At 46.9% G+C, this 23,629-nt stretch overlaps 1 protein-coding gene across 8 annotated transcripts in view; it reads left to right on the forward strand.

Moving 5' to 3' along the window:
* Nucleotides 1–23,629, forward strand: part of PTPRT (protein tyrosine phosphatase receptor type T) — a gene marked incomplete at both ends in the record, with an annotated part of 1,058,076 nt that overhangs the window by 963,571 nt on the left and 70,876 nt on the right. For 7 of the 8 annotated variants that reach the window (XM_080814111.1, XM_080814112.1, XM_080814114.1 and 4 more), the window contains one exon: nt 18,490–18,577. In XM_080814111.1, coding sequence (XP_080670237.1) covers nt 18,490–18,577 — 88 coding nt within the window. Of the gene's footprint in view, nt 1–14,859; nt 14,956–18,489; nt 18,578–23,629 lie in introns of all 8 variants that reach the window. The other variant, XM_080814118.1, reaches the window with a different exon arrangement.

The raw sequence follows: 23,629 nt of genomic DNA on the forward strand, positions 1-23,629 counted from the left end.
CAGGGGCCCTCAGTTCCCAGGAACTCAAGGAGACCTAAGGCACATTAACTGCACCTCCCATACAAATATGAGGCCTGGAGGTTTTCAGTCTCGGCCACACATTAGAATTATGTAGGGAAATTTTAAAAACACCAATGCCCAGGTTGCTCTTCAGACCAATTAAATCAGAATTCCCAGAGGTGGGATCCAGAGATCTGTATTTTCTAAGCTCTCCTGGTAATTATAATGCACTTTCAAGGTTAAGGGACACTGGTCTAAGGTGACCCATGGAGTCCCCAGTGCATGCCCTGCCTGTGTCCCCGGACCCATCACCTCACCTCACCTGCTCTACTTATTGCTGGTCACATCTGATGCCAGGGGACATGTGATAGCCCCTCCCAGAGGCGATGGAACCCATCCACCTTGAAGCTAAGAGGCCTCCGTCCCTGATCTTGGACTGCAGAGTCTTCCCTCCTCCCTGTCCTGTTTCTCCCAGCCCAGATTCTCCCACATTCCCCAGTGACAAAACAAAAAGCCCTAGCCTGCCAACAAGTGCTAGGAGATGTTGGCTGGAGAGAGGGGTTGTCTGTGAGCTGGGTAAGTCCAGGCATCATCACAGTCAGAAGAGTAGCAGGCTCGGAGAAGATGCAAAACGACAGGAAGTGGTGACTTTGCCATGGAGAGAAGGGAAGCATTTGAATCCCAGTCCAATCCAGGCAGTCTGTCATCGTAATGAATGATGAGCCCAGTAGCCAGAAGGTTTCTGGTTGTTACAGGCCCATTAAGACTAGTTAAGACAACAAGGAACAGCTGGGAGGAATAGGACACAGCCCTAATGGAGAGCAAACATTTGATCATTCTCCAGCTCTGGACAGACATGCCGCACGCATGTCTTCTGGGGGACAAAGTCAGTGTTGCCATGTTTCTCCTAGTCATCTGTGGGTGATAGTGGCAGGCAGCCTTGGCATGGGGCGTCACCATGGAGATTGATGTTTCGGCACAACCCAGGGCCCCCTTCTCTGCTCAAAGCCACCTGAGCAGAAGTAGAGTAGACCTTCTGCTTCTCCCGCAACGTTTTCTCTCGGTTGATAAAATTAGTCATAGAGCATCCCACCGGCAGGTGACTCCAAGGAGATTCTGGTCCCCCTCCTTAATTTTCGAATGAGGGTGATTCTGGGGAGGGGCCTGGGGGATTAGCAGCAGGTGCCTCAGCCACGAAAGGGAAGACGATGGCTGTTCTCCAAATCTGGGAACTCCTAGTGACCAAAATAGGAAAACAGGAAGCCCACCGGCTCATTTCACTCCATTCTCTGTGGCTTAAGATAAGGAGAAAATGGGCCCTTTCCAGAGGGTGGCCCAAAGACATCAGTAAACCATGTGGGTTTGGACTTGAGAGATTTTCTTGCAGGAAAAAGCTCATGTAGGAGAGACTTAACTCAGTGCTTTCTTTTGAACTTATTTTTATTTTCTACTTATAATTCTCTTTGTAACTGAACAAACAGTATATTCTGCATTTGATATGAGAGGCCTCCATAACCAAGTGAGTAATTTTCAGATGGTAACAGAGACAAATCCCTTGACCAAGATTCAAGACTTGGTTTTTGATCTGTTCCTGACATGCTGGGGGGTCTTGGCCAAGACTGTTCCATCCGTGGGTCCCTGCCTCATCTCCTGTGAAATATTTGACTGCAGAGCATGGGCTCCTGCAGTATGCTTCTATTTCATGTGGCCAGAAACACTCACTGAGTGCCTACTGTATACCTTGCACTGTTTGGAGCCCCAGAGATAGTTAGAAAGCTCAACAAAGGAAATGAAGTCCCTACTTTAAAGGAAGATCATGGTCTTACCAGAGCTTGTACTTAGATAACAAACCCCAGTTAAAATATTTTGTAGCAGGTGAGTAAGACCAGCCCAGGATCAATGTGGAGGGTGGTCAGGGTGGTGTTCACTTTTGCTTTTTGTCATTTATTACTTCCAAGATCAATCAGAATCTTCACAAAAGATGAGACACTGAGTTGAAGAAAAGTAGGAGACTGGGTGGAGGAAAAGCATGAGTGCAGGGGCTTGGAAACATGAAAGAATTGCAATGTTGCAAACCCGTTCTTGGAAGAGAAACAAAGATGCCCGCCCATGAAAAGAGAAATAAAAATGAAACCAGCTGGGAGATAAAGAGGAATTTTACACCCCTTGCCCAGTTTTCCTGGACAAAATTAACAAGACCAATAGTCCTGGTTTGTAACAGCCCTCCCTTCACTCTGGCTGACTTTGTTTCAAGAAAGAGCTATTAGCCCAGAGACAGCCACGCAGAAGCTCATGCACAAAGACAGAGATAGTGTGTGGAGGGGACCATAAGTCAATAGCCTAGAGTGGGATGCAGGGATCCCCCAGATCATGGGTTCAGAGCTGGGAGGAAAAGAGGTACCTTCGTGTGAGCTTCCCCTGGAGATAATCGGCTTCATGAGGGCAGGGGTACTCTTGCTCCTCTCTCTTCTACCAACCATCTGCAAAATATATATGAATACTAAATATCAACTTCATTGAATTATAGTGTGCTGGCAAAAGGCTTTGTGATTAAGAATAGTTCTATCCAGGGGGTGCCTGTGTGGCTCGGTGGGTTAAGCCTCTGCCTTCAGTTCAGGTCATGATCTCAGGGTCCTGGGATCAAGTCCCGCATCGGGCTCTCTGCTAGGCAGGGAGCCTGCTTCCCCCTCTCTCTCTGCCTGCCTCTCTGCCTACTTGTGATCTCTCTCTGTCAAATAAATAAAATCTTAAAAAAAAAATAATAAAGAATAGTTCTATCTGGAAAAAAAAAAAAGGGCAGTATTTCTTTCTTCCTTTCTTTTTTTTTTTTTTTTAAGATTTTATTTATTTACTCGAGAGAGAGAGAGAGAGAGAGTGAGAAACCATAAGCTAGGAGAGGCAGAGGGACAAACAGACTGCCCCCCCCCCCTTTTTTAGGTTTTATTTATTTCCTTGAGGGAGAGGAAAAGGCAGTATTTTTTTTAATTTTTTTTATTATTATTATTTTATAAACATATATCCCCAGGAGTACAGGTCTGTGAATCGCCAGGTTTACACACTTCACAGCAATCACCATAGCACATACCCTCCCCAATGTCCATTACCCCACCCCCCTCTCCTGACCCCCACCCCCAGCAACCCTCAGTTTGTTTTGTGAGATTAAGAGTCACTTATGGTTTGTCTCCCTCCCGATCCCATCTTGTTTCATTTATTCTTCTCCTACCCCCCCTACCCCCCATGTTGCATCTCCACTTCCTCATACCAGGGAGATCATGTGATAGTTGTCTTTCTCTGATTGACTTATTTCACTAAGCATGATACCCTCTAGTTCCATCCACATCGTCGCAAGTGGCAAGATTTCATTTCTTTTGATGGCTGCATAGTATTCCATTGTGTATATATACCACATCTTTATCCATTCATCTGTTGATGGACTTCTATATTCTTTCCATAGTTTGGCTATTGTAGACATTGCTGCTACAAATATTCAGGTGCATGTGCCCCTTCGGATCACTACGTTTGTATCTTTAGGGTAAATACCCAGTAGTGCAATTGCTGGGTCATAGGGTAGCTCTATTTTCAACTTTTTGAGGAACCTCCATGCTGTTTTCCAGAGTGGTTGCACCAGCTTGCATTCCCACCAACAGTGTAGGAGGGTTCCGCTTTCTCTGCATCATCGCCAGCATCTGTCATTTCCTGACTTGTTAATTTTAGCCATTCTGACTGGTGTGAGGTGGTATCTCATTGTGGGTTTGATTTGTATTTCCCTGATGCTGAGTGATGTGAAGCACTTTTTCATGTGTCTGTTGGCCATCTGGATGTCTTCTTTGCAGAAATGTCTGTTCATGTCCTCTGCCCATTTCTTGACTGGATTATTTGTTCTTTGGGTGTTGAGTTTGCTAAGCTCTTTATAGATTTTGGACACTAGCCCTTTATCTGATATGTTGTTTGCAAATATCTTCTCCCATTCTGTCAATTGTCTTTTGGTTTTGTTAACTGTTTCCTTTGCTGTGCAAAAGCTTTTGATCTTGATGAAATCCCAATAGTTCATTTTTGCCCTTGCTTCCCTTGCCTTTGGCGATGTTCCTAGGAAGAAGTTGCTGCAGCTGAGGTCGAAGAGGTTGCTGCCTGCATTCTCCTCAAGAATTTTGACGGAGTCCTTTCTCACATTGAGGTCCTTCATCCATTTTGAGTCTATTTTCATGTGTGGTGTAAGGAAATGGTCCAATTTCATTTTTTCTGCATGTGGCTGTCCAATTTTCCCAACACCATTTATTGAAGAGGCTGTCTTTTTTCCACTGGACATTCTTTCCTGCTTTGTCGAAGATTAGTTGACCATAGAGTTGAGGGTCTATTTCTGGGCTCTCTATTCTGTTCCATTGACCTATGTGTCTGTTTTTGTGCCAGTACCATGCTGTCTTGATGATGACTGCTTTGTAATAGAGCTTGAAGTCCAGAATTGTGATGCCACCGACTTTGGCTTTGTTTTTCAATATTCCTTTGGCTATTTGAGGTCTTTTCTGGTTCCATATAAATTTTAGGATTATTTGTTCCATTTCTTTGAAAAAAATGGGTAGGATTTTGATAGGGATTGCTTTAAATGTGTAGATTGCTTTAGGTAGCATAGACATTTTCACAATATTTGTTCTTCCAATCCAGGAGCATGGAACATTTTTCCATTTCTTTGTGTCTTCCTCAATTTCTTTCATGAGTACTTTATAGTTTTCTGAGTATAGATTCTTAGCCTCTTTGGTTAGGTTTATTCCTAGGTATCTTATAGTTTTGGGTGCGATTGTAAATGGGATTGACTCCTTAATTTCTCTTTCTTCTGTCTTGTTGTTGGTGTAGAGAAATGCAACTGATTTCTGTGCATTGATTTTATATCCTGACGCTTTACTAAATTCCTGTAAAAGTTCTAGCAGTTTTGGAGTGGAGTCTTTTGGGTTTTCCACATATAGTATCATATCATCTGCAAAGAGTGATAGTTTGACTTCTTCTCTGCCGATTTGGATGCCTTTAATTTCTTTTTGTTGTCTGATTGCTGAGGCTAGGACTTCTAGTACTATGTTGAATAGCAGTGGTGATAATGGACATCCCTGCCATGTTCCTGACCTTAGCGGAAAAGCTTTCAGATTCTCTCCATTGAGAATGATATTTGCAGTTGGTTTTTCATAGATGGCTTTGATAATATTGAGGTATGTGCCCTCTATCCCTACACTTTGAAGAGTTTTGATCAGGAAGAGATGCTGTACTTTGTCAAATGCTTTTTCAGCATCTATTGAGAGTATCATATGGTTCTTGTCCTTTCTTTTATTAATGTGTTGTATCATATTGATTGATTTGTGGATGTTGAACCAACCTCGCAGCCCTGGAATAAATCCCACTTGGTCGTGGTGAATAATCCTTTTAATGTACTGTTGAATCCTATTGGCTAGTATTTTGGTGAGAATTTTTGCATCTGTGTTCATCAAGGATATGGGTCTGTAATTCTCTTTTTTGGTGGGATCCTTGTCTGGTTTTGGGATCAAGGTGATGCTGGCCTCATAAAATGAGTTTGGAAGTTTTCCTTCCATTTCTATTTTTTGGAACAGTTTCAGGAGAGTAGGAATTAGTTCTTCTTTAAATGTTTGGTAGAATTCCCCTGGGAAGCTGTCTGGCCCTGGGCTTTTGTTTGTTTGGAGATTTTTGATGACTGTTTCAATCTCCTTACTGGTTATGGGTCTGTTCAGGTTATCTATTTCTTCCTGGTTCAGTTGTGATAGTTTATATGTCTCTAGGAATGCATCCATTTCTTCCAGATTGTCAAATTTGTTGGCGTAGAGTGGCTCATAGAATGTTCTTATAATTGTTTGTATTTCTTTGGTGTTAGTTATGATCTCTCCTCTTTCATTCATGATTTTATTTATTTGTGACCTTTCTCTTTTCTTTTTGATAAGTCTGGCCAGGGGTTTATCAATCTTATTAATTCTTTCAAAGAACCAGCTCCTAGTTTTGTTGATTTGTTCTGTTGTTTTTTTGGTTTCTATTTCATTGATTTCTGCTCTGATCTTTATGATTTCTCTTCTCCTGCTGGGTTTAGGATTTCCTTCTTGTTCTTTCTCCAGCTCCTTTAGGTGTAGGGTTAGGTTGTGTATTTGAGACCTTTCTTGTTTCTTGAGAAAGGCTTGTACCGCTATATATTTTCCTCTCAGGACTGCCTTTGCTGTGTGCCACAGATTTTGAACTGTTGTGTTTTCATTATTATTTGTTTCCATGAATTTTTTCAATTCTTCTTTAATTTCCTGGTTGACCCATTCATTCTTTAGAAGGATGCTGTTTAATCTCCATTTATTTGTGTTCTTTCCAAATTTCCTCTTGTGATTGAGTTCTAGCTTCAGAGCATTGTGGTCTGAAAATATGCAGGGAATGATCGCAATCTTTTGATACCGGTTGAGACCTGATTTATGACCCAGGATGTGATCTATTCTGGAGAATGTTCCATGTGCACTAGAGAATAATGTGTATTCTGTTGCTTTGGGATGAAATGTTCTGAATATATCTGTGATGTCCATCTGGTCTATTGTGTCATTTAAGGCCTTTATTTCCTTGTTGATCTTTTGCTTGGATGATCTGTCCATTTCAGTGAGGGGAGTGTTAAAGTCCCCTACTATTATTGTATTATTGTTGATGTGTTTCTTTGATTTTGTTATTAATTGGTTTATATAATTGGCTGCTCCCACGTTAGGGGCATAGATATTTAAAATTGTTAGATTTTCTTGTTGGACAGACCCTTTGAGTATGATATAGTGTCCTTCTTCATCTCTTATTATAGTCTTTGGCTTAAAATCTAATTGATCTGATATAAGGATTGCCACCCCTGCTTTCTTCTGATGTCCATTAGCATGGTACATTGTTTTCCACCCCCTCTCTTTAAATCTGGAGGTGTCTTTGGGTCTAAAATGAGTTTCTTGTAGGCAACATATTGATGGTTTTTTTTTTTTTAATCCATTCTGATACCCTGTGTCTTTTGATTGGGGCATTTAGCCCATTAACATTCAGGGTAACTATTGAGAGATATGAATTTAGTGCCTTGTATTGCCTGTAAGGTGATTGTTACTGTATATTGTCTCTGTTCCTTTCTGATCTACTACTTTTAGGCTCTCTCTTTGTTTAGAGGACCCCTTTCAATATTTACCGTAGAGCTAGTTTGGTGTTTGCAAATTCTTTCAGTTTTTGTTTGTCCTGGAAGCTTTTTATCTCTCCTTCTATTTTCAATGATAGTCTAGCTGGATATAATATTCTTGGCTGCATGTTTTTCTGGTTTAGTGCTCTGAATATCTCATGCCAGTTCTTTCTGGCCTGCCAGGTCTCTGTGGATAAGTCTGCCAATCTAATATTTTTACCATTGTATGTTACAGACTTCTTTTCCTGGGCTGCTTTCAGGATTTTCTCTTTGTCACTAAGACTTGTAAGTTTTACTATTAGGGAATGGGGTGTGGACCTATTCTTGTTGATTTTGAGGGGGGTTCTCTGCACCTCCTGGATTTTGATGCTTGTTCCCTTTGCCATATTAGGGAAATTCTCTACAATAATTCTTTCCAATGTACCTTCTGCTCCCCTCTCTCTTTCTTCTTCTCCTGGAATCCCAATTATTCTAATGTTGTTTCATCTTATGGTGTCACCTATCTCTCGAATTCTCCCCTCGTGGTCCAGTAGTTGTTTGTCCCTCTTTTGCTCAGCTTCTTTATTCTCTGTCATTTGGTCTTCTATGTCACTAATTCTTTCTTCTGCCTCATTTATCCTAGCAGTAAGAGCCTCCATTTTTTATTGCACCTCATCAATAGCTTTTTTGATTTCAACTTGGTTAGATTTTAGTTCTTTTATTTCTCCAGAAAGGGCATTTATCTCTCCAGAGAGGGTTTCTCTAATATCTTCCATACCTTTTTCGAGCCCGGCTAGAACCTTGAGAATCATCATTCTGAACTGTAGATCTGACATATTACCAATGTCTGTATTGTTTAGGTCCTTAGACTTTGGTACTGCCTCTTGTTCTTTTTTTTGTGGTGAGTTTTCCGCCTTGTCATTTTGTCCACATAAGAGTACATGAAGGAACAAATAAAATACTAAAAGGGTGGAAAAGACCCCAGGAAAATGCACTTTAACCAAATCAGAAGAGACCCCAAATCGTGGCGGGGAGAAAGGGGATAAAAAGAAGTTCAGAAAAAAAAATTAAAACAAGAAAAGAAATAAAGAAAAAATATAAAAAAGGAAAATATATATATATATATATATATATATATATATATATATATATTAGATAAACTACTTAAAAAACATTAAAAAAGAAAAGGGTAAAAGTTAAAAAAAATTTAGCAGGAAAAAAAAATAAATATAAAAATAAATTAACCGCAAGACTAAAGAATCATGGGGAGAAAGCCATGAGTTCCGTGCTTTGCTTTCTCCTCCTCTAGAATTCTGCTGCTCTCCTTGGTAGGTGAAGTTGGTCTTGGCTGGATTTCTTGTTGATCTTCTGGGGGAGTGGCCTGTTGTAGTGATTCTCAAGTGTCGTTGCCCGAGGCAGAATTGCACCGCCCTTACCAGGGGCCGGGCTAAGTAATCGGGCTTGGGTTCACTTTCAGGAGCTTTTGTCCCATGAACACTTTCCGTAGAGTTCCAGGGGATGGGAATGAAAATGGCGGCCTCCCAGTCTCCGGCCCGGAGGAGCCGAGAGCTCAGGGCCCCACTCCTCATTGCACCCTCAGAGAAAAGAGCCCAATCCCTCCCGTCTCCCTGGCCTCCGGCCATGCTCCGAGCCCACCCAGCCTGCGACCGGCACAAGGTAACCCCGGGCTGAGAGCTCACTCCTCGGCTTTGTCTCTGTAGCCGGCTTCCCCTATCTAATACCTGCGAGCTCTGTGACACTCAGACACCCCCCATCCTTCCGTGACCCCGCGGGACCTGGGGCCACACTGACCCCGCATGGGCTTCCCCCTGGTTTAGCCTCTGGAGTGACGTCCCTCCGTGGAGCAGACTTTTAAAAGTCCTGCTTTAGTGCTCAGTTGCTCCGCCGCTTGCCGGGAGCCGGCCCCTCCCTCCGCGGTCTATCTTCCCATTGCTTTGGATTCACTTCTCCGCCAGTCCTACCTTTCAGAAAGTGGTCGATTTTCTGTTTCTAGAATTGCTGTTCTTCTTCTCTTCGATCTCTAGTTGGATTTGTAGGTGTTTGCAATGGTTTGATAAGCTATCTCGCTGATCTCCTGCTACCTGATGTGTCTCAGCCTGCTACTTCTCCGCCATCTTGACTCCTCCAAAGGCAGTATTTCTTAAAGAAAGACACCAATGCAGAATGACTCCCACATCTCTGGGCTGTCTGTGTAGGGACACCAAGTATTTGCCTTAAAATTTAAATTGACTCTTCCCCAGAAATCTGCTGTTCCCGTTTACCTTACTCCTAAGACAATGGTTCTCAAACTGTGACATGTGTCAGAATCACCTGGAGAGTCAGGAAAGAACATTAAGACGCAGGGTCATTGACACGGGACAGGGCCCAGTCCTCTGTATTTGACCAAATTCCCTAAGAAATTTGAATGACTACCAAAATTTGAGAACCATGGTCCTAAAATCTCTTTTTAAAAGAAACCTTGAGCTTTTAATGGGGGGCTTTTAAAATGGTGCTCTGGGACTCTACACACAGACACACACTCAAATCTTCTGCCTTGATCAGAGCTCCCGTCACAGACAAATACCCCCATCATGCTGCCATCTGATTTTCTACTCAGCTTCCCTGGCAGAACTCATAAATTACCATCTATTTAGTGATATGGTCGCAATAATATTTGCTCTCCTGATGCCACTCTGAGTAGATGTCATTAGTTATCCTCTCCTGCCTTCCCCATCCACATTTATAATCCCTAAGGTGTGGGCTTTTCAGTGCAGGGAGAGACATTGTTGCAAGCCTGGGCCCTGCCGGGCCACCAGGAACTCACACGGCTCCTTAGGGTGAAAGAGCAAAAGGTGCACGTGTCTCAAGATACTTGTTCATAATATATACAGAACTGCCTACCAAATAGATGACACTGCCTCAGACGTGTGGCTCCTGCACTGTGCACAACCAGTACAGCTGTCCATGGCAGCCCTTCCCATCTACCAGTCAGCAACGGACTTCAGTAAATATCAGTGTTTACTGAACTCATGGACCTCCATGGAGACCAGACCTTGAGCCTCCAAAACTTCACAAAACTTTCTCATTCTTTGAATACTCCATCTTAGCTGTTCCTAGGGTGAATGATTTGTCCTGCTTTGTCCAGGATAGTCCCAGTTTTAAAATGAAATCCTACAACCCCAGGAAGCCCTTTGGTCCAAGGCAAACCAGGATGGATGTTGCAAAGAGCCCCCATCTTTGGTCTTATGACAGTAAATTGGATGTTTGTGACAAAAGGGAGGCAGAGAGTGAGTTCCAGAAGTAAGCCACGGGTGTCTGTAAGCACATCCTTAGGCAAGACAGGGAAGGACGAGACTCCAAACACCTGTGCACCCGACACGGTATGAGCAACCCGCCACCGTTGCCTCGTGTAGTCACGAATCATCACCAAACTCCATGAGGTGTATTTGCTCTTCATTGTTTTAAATTTACATGCCATCAAACCCATTGAGGGGGTGGGGCAGAGGTGTATAGTTCCCTAAGTTTTAACAAATGCATAGAGTCACATAAACACCAAGATGCATGAGAGTTCCATTGGCAACAAATTCCCTTCCCTGCCCCACAGAGTCAAACCCTTCCCCCACCCCTAACCTGAAGGGCGTATCTTTTTCTTTTTAGCCCATTAGGCTATAAACCGTTCTTATTGCTCACTATTCTGAGTGCTGAGCATAGAAACAGCCACTTCCTCTTTGCCTCCACATCCCAGGTGGAGCAGAGCAGCTGAATCTGTGGCACAGGCAGGTCCCCACCCGCCCCCCCGCGCCCCCCCCACCCACAGCCTGCAGTCCAGGCTCAGAAATGCGGCAGGGCTGGGAAGGGCAATTATTGACTTAATGTTCAGAAAAGTTCATGGAGTTCAAGAGGGACAAAATATTCCTTCTAGTCTGTCTGCCTTTTGCAAAGCCCTGCCTTTTCCCTGACTCATTAGGCACCGCTGGTGGGCAAGAGGCATTCTTGACAAAAATGAAGGCAAGACCCAGGGGAAAGGGTGCCTCCTGGTGGAGACCCTCCGGAGTATGCCAGAGAATGCCCTGGTGGGCAGGCATGCAGGGAAGTCCTGGCAGGCTGGACAGCTCATGGAGAAAGTAGGCCATCCGCTGTACCCCGAGGCAGCAGCCAGGAAGTGCCTGGTCAGCATTCCCTGGGCCTGGTTTTACTGCACCCCAGGGCATATCCTACCCAATTATCTCCAAGGATACAGTCAAACCATAGGAGGGACATCATAACTGGCAGAATCTGCCAAGGGTAGGTGGTGCACAGGGAAATGAAATGGCAGGACACTCCCAGCCCTGGGTGGCCGCTGAGTTGCTCCTGGGAGCTCTGTGTTCTGACATTTCACCATTTGGGCACAACGGAAAGAGGCTTAGGTACAAAGAAGAGTGCAATGAAGGATGGCCCGCTTCAGAAAGGACCCTCCTATCTCAGGAGAGCCAAGCCAACAGGTTGACGGAAACAGCCAGACATCAGGGGCAATTCCTAGTTAGAGTAGGGAACTAAAGTAGTAAGTGGGGAAACTGAGGTAGTTTCCACAGTCCTGTGGACTGATTCAGCACAGCAGGGCCTGCAAAGCCCATGACCCCCACCGGGGTCTCTCTAGGTACGTGGAGTGTCTGGCTTATGGAGCTCCGTGGCTGGGAGCGAAGCTGGATGGGTGAGTGGGTGGGTCACAGTCACAGGGAGAGTTAGGAGGCACCAGATCTGAATTTGACCCTCAAGTCTGTGAAGCCTGGCAGTAGGGATGAAGGGAGGGTTCATGAGACAAGAGCTCTGAGCCACTTATCGCGCTGCTGGTACTGGCTTAGCCTCCTCATCTGGAAACATGTCCAAAGTATGTTCACTGATGTAGAATAAAACTCGTACTCGTGGCAGTGGTTCACCGACCACCATTGCACGCCACTCCCTCCCGCCCACGTTCTGTGTCACTTGCTTGCTCCTATTCTCTAGACCCCAGAGAGCAACCCCCCTTCCAGCTCCAGAACACACCAAGCTCATTCCATCTCAGGGTCTTTGCACTTGCTCTTGCTTCAGTCCTAGAATGTTCTTCCCCCTGCTTTTGCCACCGCTGGCTTCTGCTCAGCGTTTAGTGTTCAGCCCCAGTGTGTTAACAAGAGACACGTAGGAACACACCTGGTGTTAAGCAAGCCAGGTTTAAATCCTGCAGGATATCTCAGTAAGAGGACATGAGAAATGGCTCCGAGGCTGTGGGCTGTGTTGGGGGATACGGGGCTTTGTTCGGGATTGGGCATCGTGAGGCAGTGGTAAGACTGGGGACCTTAATAAATCCTAGCCCTAAGAAGAGGACGCTGGACAGAGCCTAAAGCTGTGAGTGGCAGAGGAGCAGCCATCTCTCCTGTGACCCAGGATAGGTGGAACTTTGGTCATATTTTTTTTTTTCTTGGCTTGGACAATATTCATACTGTGTCTGTGTTTAGTTAGGACCACACCGTGGTCATGTTTATGCCTTGCCCCATCCTGGCCTCAGAGTAGCCTCGTCCGATGTTGGCATTCTGAGAAATTGTTTATGCTCAAGAGTAGGACACCAGGATCCGGCTGTGAGTGCCTGGCCAGCTGCTGGATGTCAGGGGTTGCTGCTTTCTTTCTCAAATGTCACCTTTTCAAAAATGTCCTATGCAGTCCATTCTGTCTGAAGCTGTCTCTTCCTCCTAGGCACTGTCTACACTGGCACCTTGTGTATTGCCATGAACACACTGGGATATACTGGTTTATAAACAGTAATTATCTTGTCTGTTCGTTTATTGTCTGCACCTTCCCACAACCAGAACTAAGTTCCTTAGATCCTGGGTGCCACGTTCGTTGCTGTTATTTCTAGAACCTAAGAGTGGCGTGTAGCACCCAGATGGTGGCTGTGGAACAGAGGGAGAGAGGGAGGGCGGGAAGAAGGGCGGAGGAGTGGAGGGAAGATAGATCCACTCAACTCGTCTGCTCAGGCAAGTCATTTCCTGTTTCTAGACCTCACTTTGCTGATCTCTAAAGTGAGGCAACGGTTTTCTCAGAAGATCCTTCCAGGTCTGACTTTTGAGGATTCTGTGAACACCACAGCTCAGACCTCCAGGGATCAGGACATCCCCAAATGCGTCCTCTAGGATAGCCCCAAATGATTGCCTTAGAAAAAGCAACACTGTTGAAGAGTAGGAAACATTTCCACACTCAGAGAAGAGGGTAAAAATAGAGCTCGCACTCTCGGGAGAAGAGAATGAGAAGAGGAAAGCAGAGATTGATAATGGATGATTATAATGAGATGGCAATTTTGGCTTGAAAAGAATGTGATTAGCTCCTAATGACCGCCGCCATTCCCTAGTCAATCTACTGTAACTAGCCACTAATGTAAAAATAATGGCCCTCGGCTGGCTCACTTTGAAGATGGAGATGAGTCTCCCTTTCATACTTTTACCCCTTCATATTTTTTTTCCCTTCAAGAGATTATCCCCTATTACATTGCAGCTCCCTAAAAAGGGAAATGGACATATGATCAAAGTCTGCCAATTAGGGGGTCATTACTGCTCACTCCTAGGTGGCTCTGTTAGGCCTCGCCTCCTCTACCTCGGTCAACAGCATCGTGGCCCCCAGGCTCACCCCTCCTCCCCCAGCCCCACCGAGGGACACAGAGAGCCTCCCAGGGCTGTGTCAGGGGCCTGTGTGGTTTCTCAGAGAAGGGCCACTTATCACAACTGCTTTGCTCAGCTTAAGATTTTTCAAAGGATATCGGCATGCTGGGTGCATCCTGAAGGTTATGGCCTGGATGTTAAGACAACTCCCAGATTGTGCCACTTAAGGACTCCGAGGGTGGACAGGGATCGTCATCAAATCTCTGCAGTGTCACAGCACGGAGGTGTATGTTAATCCTGTGGGTCCCCCATAGCGTAGGGCAAAGGCAAAGTACGTGGAGGCAGAGGAAACAAAATTCTGTCCAAACTGTCCGTAAGAATTATGAGGTGGTGAGCTCTCTGTCACCGAGCATATCCAAGTAGCTGATGCTACACATCAGCCTTCCCACTGCCCAGAAGGTCACTGTGGAAGGGGACACAACCAGATAGTTTTCAAGATCACTGACACCTCTGAGATTAAAGAGAACGCACAGAAGCCACCTCACCCGCTAATGTTTTCAACCATCTGTCCACTCCATTCATTTATTCCAAAGGGGATTCAGGTAGATATGAAATACAGGCCAGTGTCGGGCTCTAGAGATAGAGACACGAACAAGAAGCTGCCCTTTTCCTGGAATAGCCCATCATTAGGTTGGGAGACAGGACTTCCAAATAATTAGATGCAAAGGAGTCCATCTAATCACAGAAATGACCCACTAGATGGTGAGGAAGTGGAGTGCTGGGAGGAGTAGCAGGGTTGGAGCTTTCACGAAACAGAAGATGCTTGAAATGGGTTTTAAAGGGTATGTAGGAGCTTTCCAGGCAGACTCAGGTGGAAGAGAATTTCAGGCAGAGGGAACAGCATATATAAAGTCAGTCTTGGAAATCTGGAACACCTGAAATGGTCTGTGGCCTTGCATTTGGTTCCCCATCTTTAGAATATTAGTATAAGGGCAAGAAATGAGGCTGGAGGGGCATGTAGGGTGAAGTCATTAGGGACCTTGTATTGAAGACTTTGGAATTTATCCTGAAGATAATGGCAAGGGGAGTAACTGGGTCCTATTCACATTTTAGAAAGATCTCTCTGATTACAGTGGAGAATGGGTTGGAAGGGATAAGACCAAAGCAAGAGAAACCAGTGAGGAGACTCGTGGGAAAGTGTTTCTCCAGGTAAATTCATTATTTGCAAGAAGGGTGACTGTGCATTAGAACCACCCAGGGAGTTTAAACACTGCTGACAGCCTGTGTCCCATCCCCAGGGAGTCCGATGAAATTTAACAGGGCTGTGGCTTTGGGAGTTTTAAAGCTTCCCCAGACGATTCTAATGTACAGCCATAACAAAACCTTCAGCAAACTATAACCCAAGCCCTAGCACGTAGTAAGTACTCAACAGATTTTTTTTTCCCAAAAAAATAATTATGAAAATACTTGGAGTGTCCTATTCATGGCTTCATACCACTTTTGTTGGCTGGATATAATGGAAGGAACAGTTGGCTTTTATCATACAGGGTTTCCAGTAGAAAAACCAATCCCAGAAAACCCACTTAAACGTTGAGAAATCCAGTGTTGCTGGTGAGACAGTCATGGCCCGCCACTGCGGAGAGCCAGGAATAGATAGGCCTGGCAGGTTGTCTGAAACAGCAGGAGCTACCGGGCTGGGGCAGGAGGGTGAGGCCCCAGAGCTAGAATCTTTGAGTTCTAAGAGTTACGTGCAAAAGCAAGAACCACTTGCGGTCTAGAGATGCTCTACGCTGATGGCAAGGGGGATGCAGGGTGATGGTCATTTGTAATGAAGAGGAAGGAAGGAGGATGAGAACAAAAAGGAGAGACAGGCCCTCTGTAAAGTGAGCACCTTTCTCTCTCCGTGACACTTTTGTCACACTCATATTTTGGGCAGAGATTGGTGCCCAGAGCCTAGCACCTGCTTCGCTTCTCCTCTGGGATGCTTAAGGGTTTGTGACATACAGAGAATAAAATTCTGATCAATTAATAGCTGGGAAGACACTCTAGTACCCTGGTCTGAAACCCTGGGGAAGGCGAACTTGGAGAACACAGCTTAGCCAGGCAGCCTAGGCAAGGGCCTCCCACCCCATCTCCTTTCCATCTAGAATGGCGAGGTAGCAGAATGAGCACCGGTTCTACCTTCCCAGCCACGGCAGAGCTGAGGATCACAGTCATGCTTCTAGAAGAAAGGTCCACAAAGTGCAGCCACAGGCTAAATCCCACCCAACACCTGTTTTCGTAAGTTAAGTTTCATCAGATCATACCCAGCTTTGTTTGTGACTGCGTTCCCTCTGCAACCACAGACCGTGAGTGGAGGCGGCACAAAGTACTTGGCCTGCAAAGCCCAGGCTGCTGACCCGTTACAGGAAGTTTGCCAACGTCTTCTCTAGAAGACCCACCCAGGTTGGCTTAACACACAGGAGATTGGAAGCAAGAAAGGGGGTGTTGTGAATGAGCTGGGCTTTTCCTAGACAGTGGTCCTGCATGCCCGCTGATGGGTGGCTTTTCTGACCATTCGGCTGATGGACTTGTTGAGGCTGAACCTAGTAAGGGATGGATGGACAAAGGCAAGGCCAGCGTAATGAGATGAGAGGATGCTGGTCTCCCCCGCACTGCAGACAGGGGTGTTAGACTGAAGGAATCACAGATCCAGCCTCAGAAGCAGTGCCCAGCCCGCGAGCAGGGCGCTCGGCCCACGCCGCAGGCTGCGGGGTGGAAAGGGGAATCGGATTGTGGCCCGGCCTTCATGCTCCTGCAGCTTCCCTACTGCTGTTCCCGCTCCCTTGAACGCCCAGAGTCCTTTTCTGCGAGATAAGCGACTGTACCCTCCCTTGTGTTGCCACCACACTTGGCTCCTAACTCTCTCAATCATTCCACGTGGTTGTTGACTTGTCTGTCTCCTCTTGGATTGATGACTCCTAACCCTTTCCCCTGCTCTGACTGGGAACGTCTGTGTCCAACCTCCCGCTCAGCATCTCAACTCAGGTGCCGACTAGTCATCTCAAACGTGCTCCCGCCGCTGCAGCTCTTACTGTGTGGAACACAGCGAGCAGCACACGGCCTCAGCAAGTGGCAGGCGCCGTTCTAAGCACTTGACGTGCCCAGAACATGTACTTCCTCCATCTCCGCAAATGCTGCGGCTCTCCACTCACTTCTTCAAGCCAATAGTCTAGGAATCAGCCTTCATCCCTCTTTCCTTCATGGTCCACACCTACAGCAGATGTGCTGGCCTGCTCGTGTCCTCTCTACACTCATCTTCCCATGCATGCTCACCCAGTGCCCACCACCTGGAAGCACCTCTGGCTTGTTGCCCAAGGACTTTTCTAGAGAATATGCACAGCTTACCCACAGAGCATGGCAGAAGTGCCAAGGGATTTCCTAAGAGTTGTCCTCAACCCATGGTACATGAGAATTGGTGGGTAGATACACCCAACCTACAATGGGCCTGTGAGATTAAAGCCTAGATGTGCACTGTGGTGACTTGCTTCCTGGGGTACCATGTACTGACTAGCTTCCCGTGATCGTATCATTGCCCCCACTCTCTCACCCGTGCTCCTTAGGATTGCCTCCCAAGGAAGATCTCCTATTCAAATCTTTGTTTCCAAGTCTGCTTCTGAGGGAACTAAAATCTACAATATTCAACCGACCATCCTGAAAATAACCGCTTCTCACTACATCTTCTGCCACCGTCCCAGTAAAGGGTCCACAGTAGCCTCATCTCTTACCTGGACCATGGCAACAACTTCCTAACTGATCTCCCTGCCTCCTCCCCAGGCATCCTAGAACCTGTGTCCCATATTTGAGCCAGAAGGTACTTCGTAAAATATAAATCAGATCAGCCAACTGCACTGCTCAGAACCCTCCCATGGCTTTCCATCTCACTTAGAATAATATCCAACTCATCACCAGTGACCACAATACCTTTTATAGTTTGAGCTGTCCCAGCCCATGCAGATGCCCCCATCACCGTTCTCCCTGTCTTACCCTTGGACACGGTCATTTGGTTACCATTTTAGCACCTACTGTTCCCTCTGCCTGGAAAGCACATCCTGCTTTTGGCACAACTGACTTTTTCACGTGATTAAGGAGTTTGGTATTACATGGAGCACTGGGTGTGGTGCATAAACAATGAATTTTGGAAAACTGAAAAAAAATAAAATAAAATTTAAAAAAACAAAGGAGTCAGGTTAACTGTTCCCTTCTCAGAGAAGCCCTCGTGGACTGTATAATCTGAAGAAACTCACCCTCCCTTCTCCATGCTTAGTTTTCTTCATAGCACTTTCCACAATCTGAAATTACATATGTCTTCTCCCTCATCTGTGGCATCACCCAGTTGACTAGAAGCTCAAAAGGAACTTTGTCTATTTCTCTGTATCCCGAGTACCTACAACAGTGCCCAGTACATATTAAGGACTCAGTAAATACCTGTCGAATGACTGCGTTAATGAGCAAATGACTCCCCTCCCGGGCCACGTTTGGGCTCTTGACACACAGAAGGCATCAGTGACATTTGAGTCAATGAACGAGTAGATAAGTTCATGATGGGGCCAAGTTCACATTCTCCCCAGACCACGTCAAAGAACACGGAGACCTTTGTACTGAGTGACCATCCCAGTGGATCCGATTTCCCTTCCGGCTCATCCACACATGGAGAAAGCCCCTATCTCGGGCCATTCTAACCACTCTGTCCTTCCTTTCTAGGCTTTACCAGAGGGGCAGACAGCTTCGTGGGACACAGCCAAAGAGGATGAAAACCGCAATAAGAATCGATACGGAAACATCATATCCTGTAAGAGCCCTGAGGGCTTGGGGAGCAGCCAACTCAGGGCCCAGAGGAGCCCAGGGCTACTCTGGTCATGCTAGGGTCAGGGTTTATGGGTTCTGCTGGCCCCCACTAGGGGCAGGTTCATGACTTCTGCCGGTCCCCACTGTGAGAGGGGCAGGTGCTATAACGTGAGTGCCTTGGCCAACATATGCCGTGTGTGGCAGAGGCCTGCATTGGCCAAGACACTTGGTGGCCCCGAGCCTGTAGGAGGAAAGCATGTTTTGTGCAGAGGTCAGGGAGGCAGGCAAGGTCATTGCTTTTTGCTTGACAGTGAGCTCTAATATTCCTGTAATCACCTGTGATACATGGTTTGACGAAGGCTGTGATGCAGAGTGGTTAGAGCCCCCTGTGGAGTCAGACTGCCTGGGCTTCTATCCCAGCTCTGGGGCCCTTGGCAAGTTACCTGACCTCTCGAAGCTTCAGTTTCTTCCCTTTGAAATGTTACAAACAATAAAGACAGGGTCGTTTTAAAAAGGTAGGTGAACCTTTGCACAGTGCTTGGCACCATTACTTTTAGCCATAGAGTTAGTTTCTCGCGGTACCTAAAGATCAGAACAGATAAATCATTCCACCTTCTTTGAACCAGAAATCACTGAATACCCATCAGGTGACATGGAATCAACCAGGTTGGTAGGGGGATGGGCATGATCAGGTGTCCATTTTGGAAAGATCACTAGGGTGGCTGATTGGGAGGATGGATTCGATTGGAAGAGCCTGGAGACAGAGGGACAGGAGGCTACTGCAGTGGTAGCCAAGGGACAGTGAAGCCTAAATAAGGACGGTGCCAACACACAACATTGTGTGTGACTGTGCATAATATTCAGTGCTAGACAGTGAGACAGGGAGAAAGGCGTAGGTCACACAGTATTATCACTGCCAAATATTGGCATGTACAGCCTTCAAAGCAGCATAAGTACAGAGAGGGCAAAGTTACTTCATGCAAAATGTTGAGCATATAGCCTGATTGAAACAAGAGTTGGCAACAGCCTTTGTCTGCCATGGTATATTCAACCTGGACCTTTTGACATCTCACTGATTGTATGCCTTGCGTTTCTGGTCTCAGCTCTCAGGATTACCCCATCTAGCCAACAACAGAGGGGAAAAAAAAAAAAAAAGACCTTGAATAACAAATTATTTCTAGCACAGTTCAGTGTTTTGTTTTGTTTAACTGTCTAGACATTGCCTAAGAAAAAAACTTGGAGGAAGAAAGCATAAGATACAGGCAGCTTGCAAAGGAAGAAAGAGGCAGAAGTTTTAGCTTAGCTGTTTCCTGTGCTGATTTAGGAATGGGCTATGAATGGTAGAACTAATCAGAAAACATTTATAATTTGTCTCTTGGAAGATAGTAATGCAGGCAGCAAGATTTCTTGCAAGTGAAGCATTGAAAAGAGATGCTTGAACAATCAGGATGTGTGTTTTTAAGACCCACAACGTGTGGGCCTCTGCTGACCCAGGCCTTGTGCTGGGCTCTCCGTCTCTGCTCCCATGGAGCTCCCGTGCTGGGCACAGGTAGCGGCTCACTCTGACCATCCTCTGCTTGGGCACCATGCATACCATGCCCTAAAATTATGAACTGTGAGTCCTTAGGTGATCACGCCAAACCTTGGTCATCTCTCTGTAAATTGGGTACAAGGAGGTCTTCCTCCTGGGGTGTTGTACAGAGAAAAAAAGATAAAGACTAGAGCACTGTGAGGAGCCCTGGCCTCCCTGAGAGACAAGAATATCCAGCCTGGGCCAGGCATCCACGCAAAAGCCCACGGGGGCTAAGGACGAAAAGATACACCAAGCTGTCTGTCTTCCAGACTTCCCTGCCCATCCTTGGCCCCCAGCACCTTTACCTGAGCCCTTGTCAGCTCTCACCTGGACTCCGTCCAGCCTTTTTCCTACAGCTGCACATCTAATCAGACCCCCAACTTCCACTTATCTATCTCTGACACAAGCCAGGGGGACATCCTCAAAATGGGAATTGGATCATGTCGTTTTCCTATGGAAAACCCTTCAAACGGCTTTCCTGCATTTCTAAACACTCCTTATCCAAAGGCCCTTAGCCACCTCTCTAACTCCTGTTTCATAATGTGTCCTCTCCATCCTGGTTTCCTCAGTGAACCACACTGATCTTCATTCAGTCCCTTGAGCTTTCTGTGCTCCTTCATGCCACAGGGCCTTTGCACACTCTGTGTACTCTATCAAAGTGCCCTTCCCACCTCACTTTGCTCTACTAAGTTCTACTTATTCTTCAGATCCTTCTCAGTCATCACCTCCTCAGGGAATTCTTCTGGCCGTTCAAATTTGGTCAAAACCCCATTATTCACTCCTTGGGGACAATGCATGTCTTCTCTTTAACCCTCCTCATCATTGAGATTTGAGAGGCGTTTGGGTGACTGTCTGCTGACTGCCTGTTTTCCTCACTGGAATAGATGCTCTGTGACAGCAGGCAGATGACTGTACTTCTGTGTCCCCAAACCTGGTGTCTGGATGGGGCTCAGCGAATAGGAACTTAATGTTGGAAAGCAGACTCTGTGCAAGACCCCAGAGAGCTTTAGCCATGGACTACTCCCTTCTGGCTTCTCAAGTAAAATAGAGAATATTCCGGAAGAACAGAGGGAGGTAAGCGGGATGACAGAGGGCACAATGATATGCAGGAGGAAGAAGCAACTGAGCCTGAGTGGGGGAAGAGAGATGGGACACAGGAAGGGGCAGGAAGAGAACCATCCTGTCCCCTGCAAAAGCTGCAGCTCGGAAGGCGGGATTCCAAGTAGCAAGGAAAAACAATGAAGGGGATTAAACTCCATCCCTGGGGGTGCAGAAGACATTGTCAGCTCTCCTCCCACCCACACCCCATGGCCGCCCCACCTGGTGTAGAGGAACACCAGCAGACCGTCTGGCATCCTCCGCCAGAACTAAGGTGAGCAAGCGAGGCACCCAGCGTTCAAGGAGATGCCATGCTCGGGGGAGCGACCCCGAGAGCAAGCGCCTCACTGAGGGTTATGCCCTGGGCGCCTCACTTGCTTCCCCCTCAGGCTGCCCTGACTGCTTCTCTTCACCCGAGGACCTGCTTCGAAACTGGGGCGAGACACTCTGTGGAAAAGGCCATCTCTCTCCGGCCGGTGAAATAGCCCAGCTCCTTCCCATCCCACTGAGGGTGTGTTCTTCACCTTTCCCAGAATTCCCACACGGCCTGGGCTGCCGTTGCCCACCACAGGAACAGACTTTAAACACCCCCTCTTGGGGGCTGCCTTCTCTGGGCTGCTTCCCCACCCCTGCTCCCTGCCGGTGCCCCTGCTCCCACATAAACCACATGCACTGGAACCCTCCTCCCGCACCTCTTCCTGGGGAAACCCAGAGATGGCAGAGGGAATTCAAACACCTAACGATACTACCTCAACGGGCCCGAACAATCCTTCTCATGGACAGATCAGTAATTCTCCAGGACACCGTGGCCCGTGTCGGTCTGCACTCCCTACAAAAGGAGACAGGATCAGGCAACCTGTGCATTCAAAACCCCTGGAAGATATACAGACGAACTGAGCAAAGAAAGAGTCCTGGAATTGAAACAAGAAAGGGCAAAGAGAGACAGCCCCGAGGAATGGAAAGTGTTCCTGTCCTTGTATGTGTCCCTCCCAAAGGCGAAGTCTGCCGCCGCTTGATAAATAGAAATATTCTTGGCACAAGAAGAAAACCGGGTGTGATTAGCATCTTAAGGAACCCAGAGCTCGGGGGAGGCTGGAGTGGAGGACAAAGGCCCAGGCCAGGAGGACAGAGAAGATTAAAGGGGAAGAGGAGGAGGGAGAGGACTGCCTGCAAATGAAACAATGAAAGAGAAACCTTGGTTAAATCAGCCCTTTCTTCCAAATGAGGCTGTCTAGAATTTGGTAGCAGAGACAATGGGGTTTCCAGCGGTGGGATGACAAGGCAATGAAAGGGAAGGAAGTGAACGGAGATCCAGAACAAAGAGCTCTTTGCTTTCAAGCAGCTCTGGGGCAGAGACTGTGGACAGGGGGAAATTTCAAGAACCACCCCCTCCCCCCAGCGTTCCCACATGTCTGTTCTTCTGGAGGGGGCTCCTGGGCTGGCGGGAAGAGGGGGCAGGGAGGAGAGGAAGTGACGGCAGAGGCTGCAGATTTCATCAGCTCTGTCGGGGTCCCCGCAGGAAACAGATGGGACCCTCAAGGGGGCAGCCGTGAAGAGAATTGAATCAAGTGATTTTTGTATAAAGGGGTGAGCTAGGTAGGTTGGAGGGAGATGACAAGGAATAGTGCAGCCCTCGAGGCTAAATACTCAGAGGAGAAGCTACCAGGACCCCCAGAAAGAGAGACGACCTAACCAGGACCCCCAGAGAGAGAGACGACCTAAGCACGTTGGTCACGTTCTCTCTTGCTCCAGCTCGTGCGGGTGGTTTCCATTGGCCAAACCCAACCCAAAGCCAGAGAACAGGGGAACCTGCAGACCTCGCCCACTGGGCCCAGGTGTACTGGAATACCGGACATGGGCTCAGGCAGAGCCGGGTTCTAGTCTCAGTTCCGCCCTTGACCGGGCGCATGACCTTCGGCAAGGTCACTTCCTCTCTCTGACCCTCGGTTTCTCCTCTCTCAGTGCACAGAGGGCACATTAAGAGGAATGACTGCTGAATCCAAATCGGGCGTAGCGACTTTTAAACCCAGCTGAGACTTAGTCCAGCCTCTTTGAGCTCACAGGCAAGGAGTGATGGGCCAGAGATGTGGAGTCCCCAGCCCAGGTCACACAGTGGGTCTGTAGGATGGCCACACCCAGCGCTCCTGGCTTGTGCTGCCAGGGTGCCACGTGACCCCAGCAAGGAACCCTTCTGCATCAAGACACATCATACTCTTGGCGGGGAATGTGCTTAGGGATCCGACCTCAGACCAAATGGCTGACTGGGATGAACTTTTCAGAGAGGCCCTTCTCACTTCAAGGGAGAAACTCGGGTTCAAAACAAACCTAGAGGCTTTTCTCACAGTGGTTTCTCTGCTGACTCCTGGAAAGATGGACCTGGGATGA

This window comes from Martes martes, assembly GCF_963455335.1.
Source record: "Martes martes genome assembly, chromosome: 9".
Lineage (NCBI taxonomy): Eukaryota > Metazoa > Chordata > Mammalia > Carnivora > Mustelidae > Martes > Martes martes.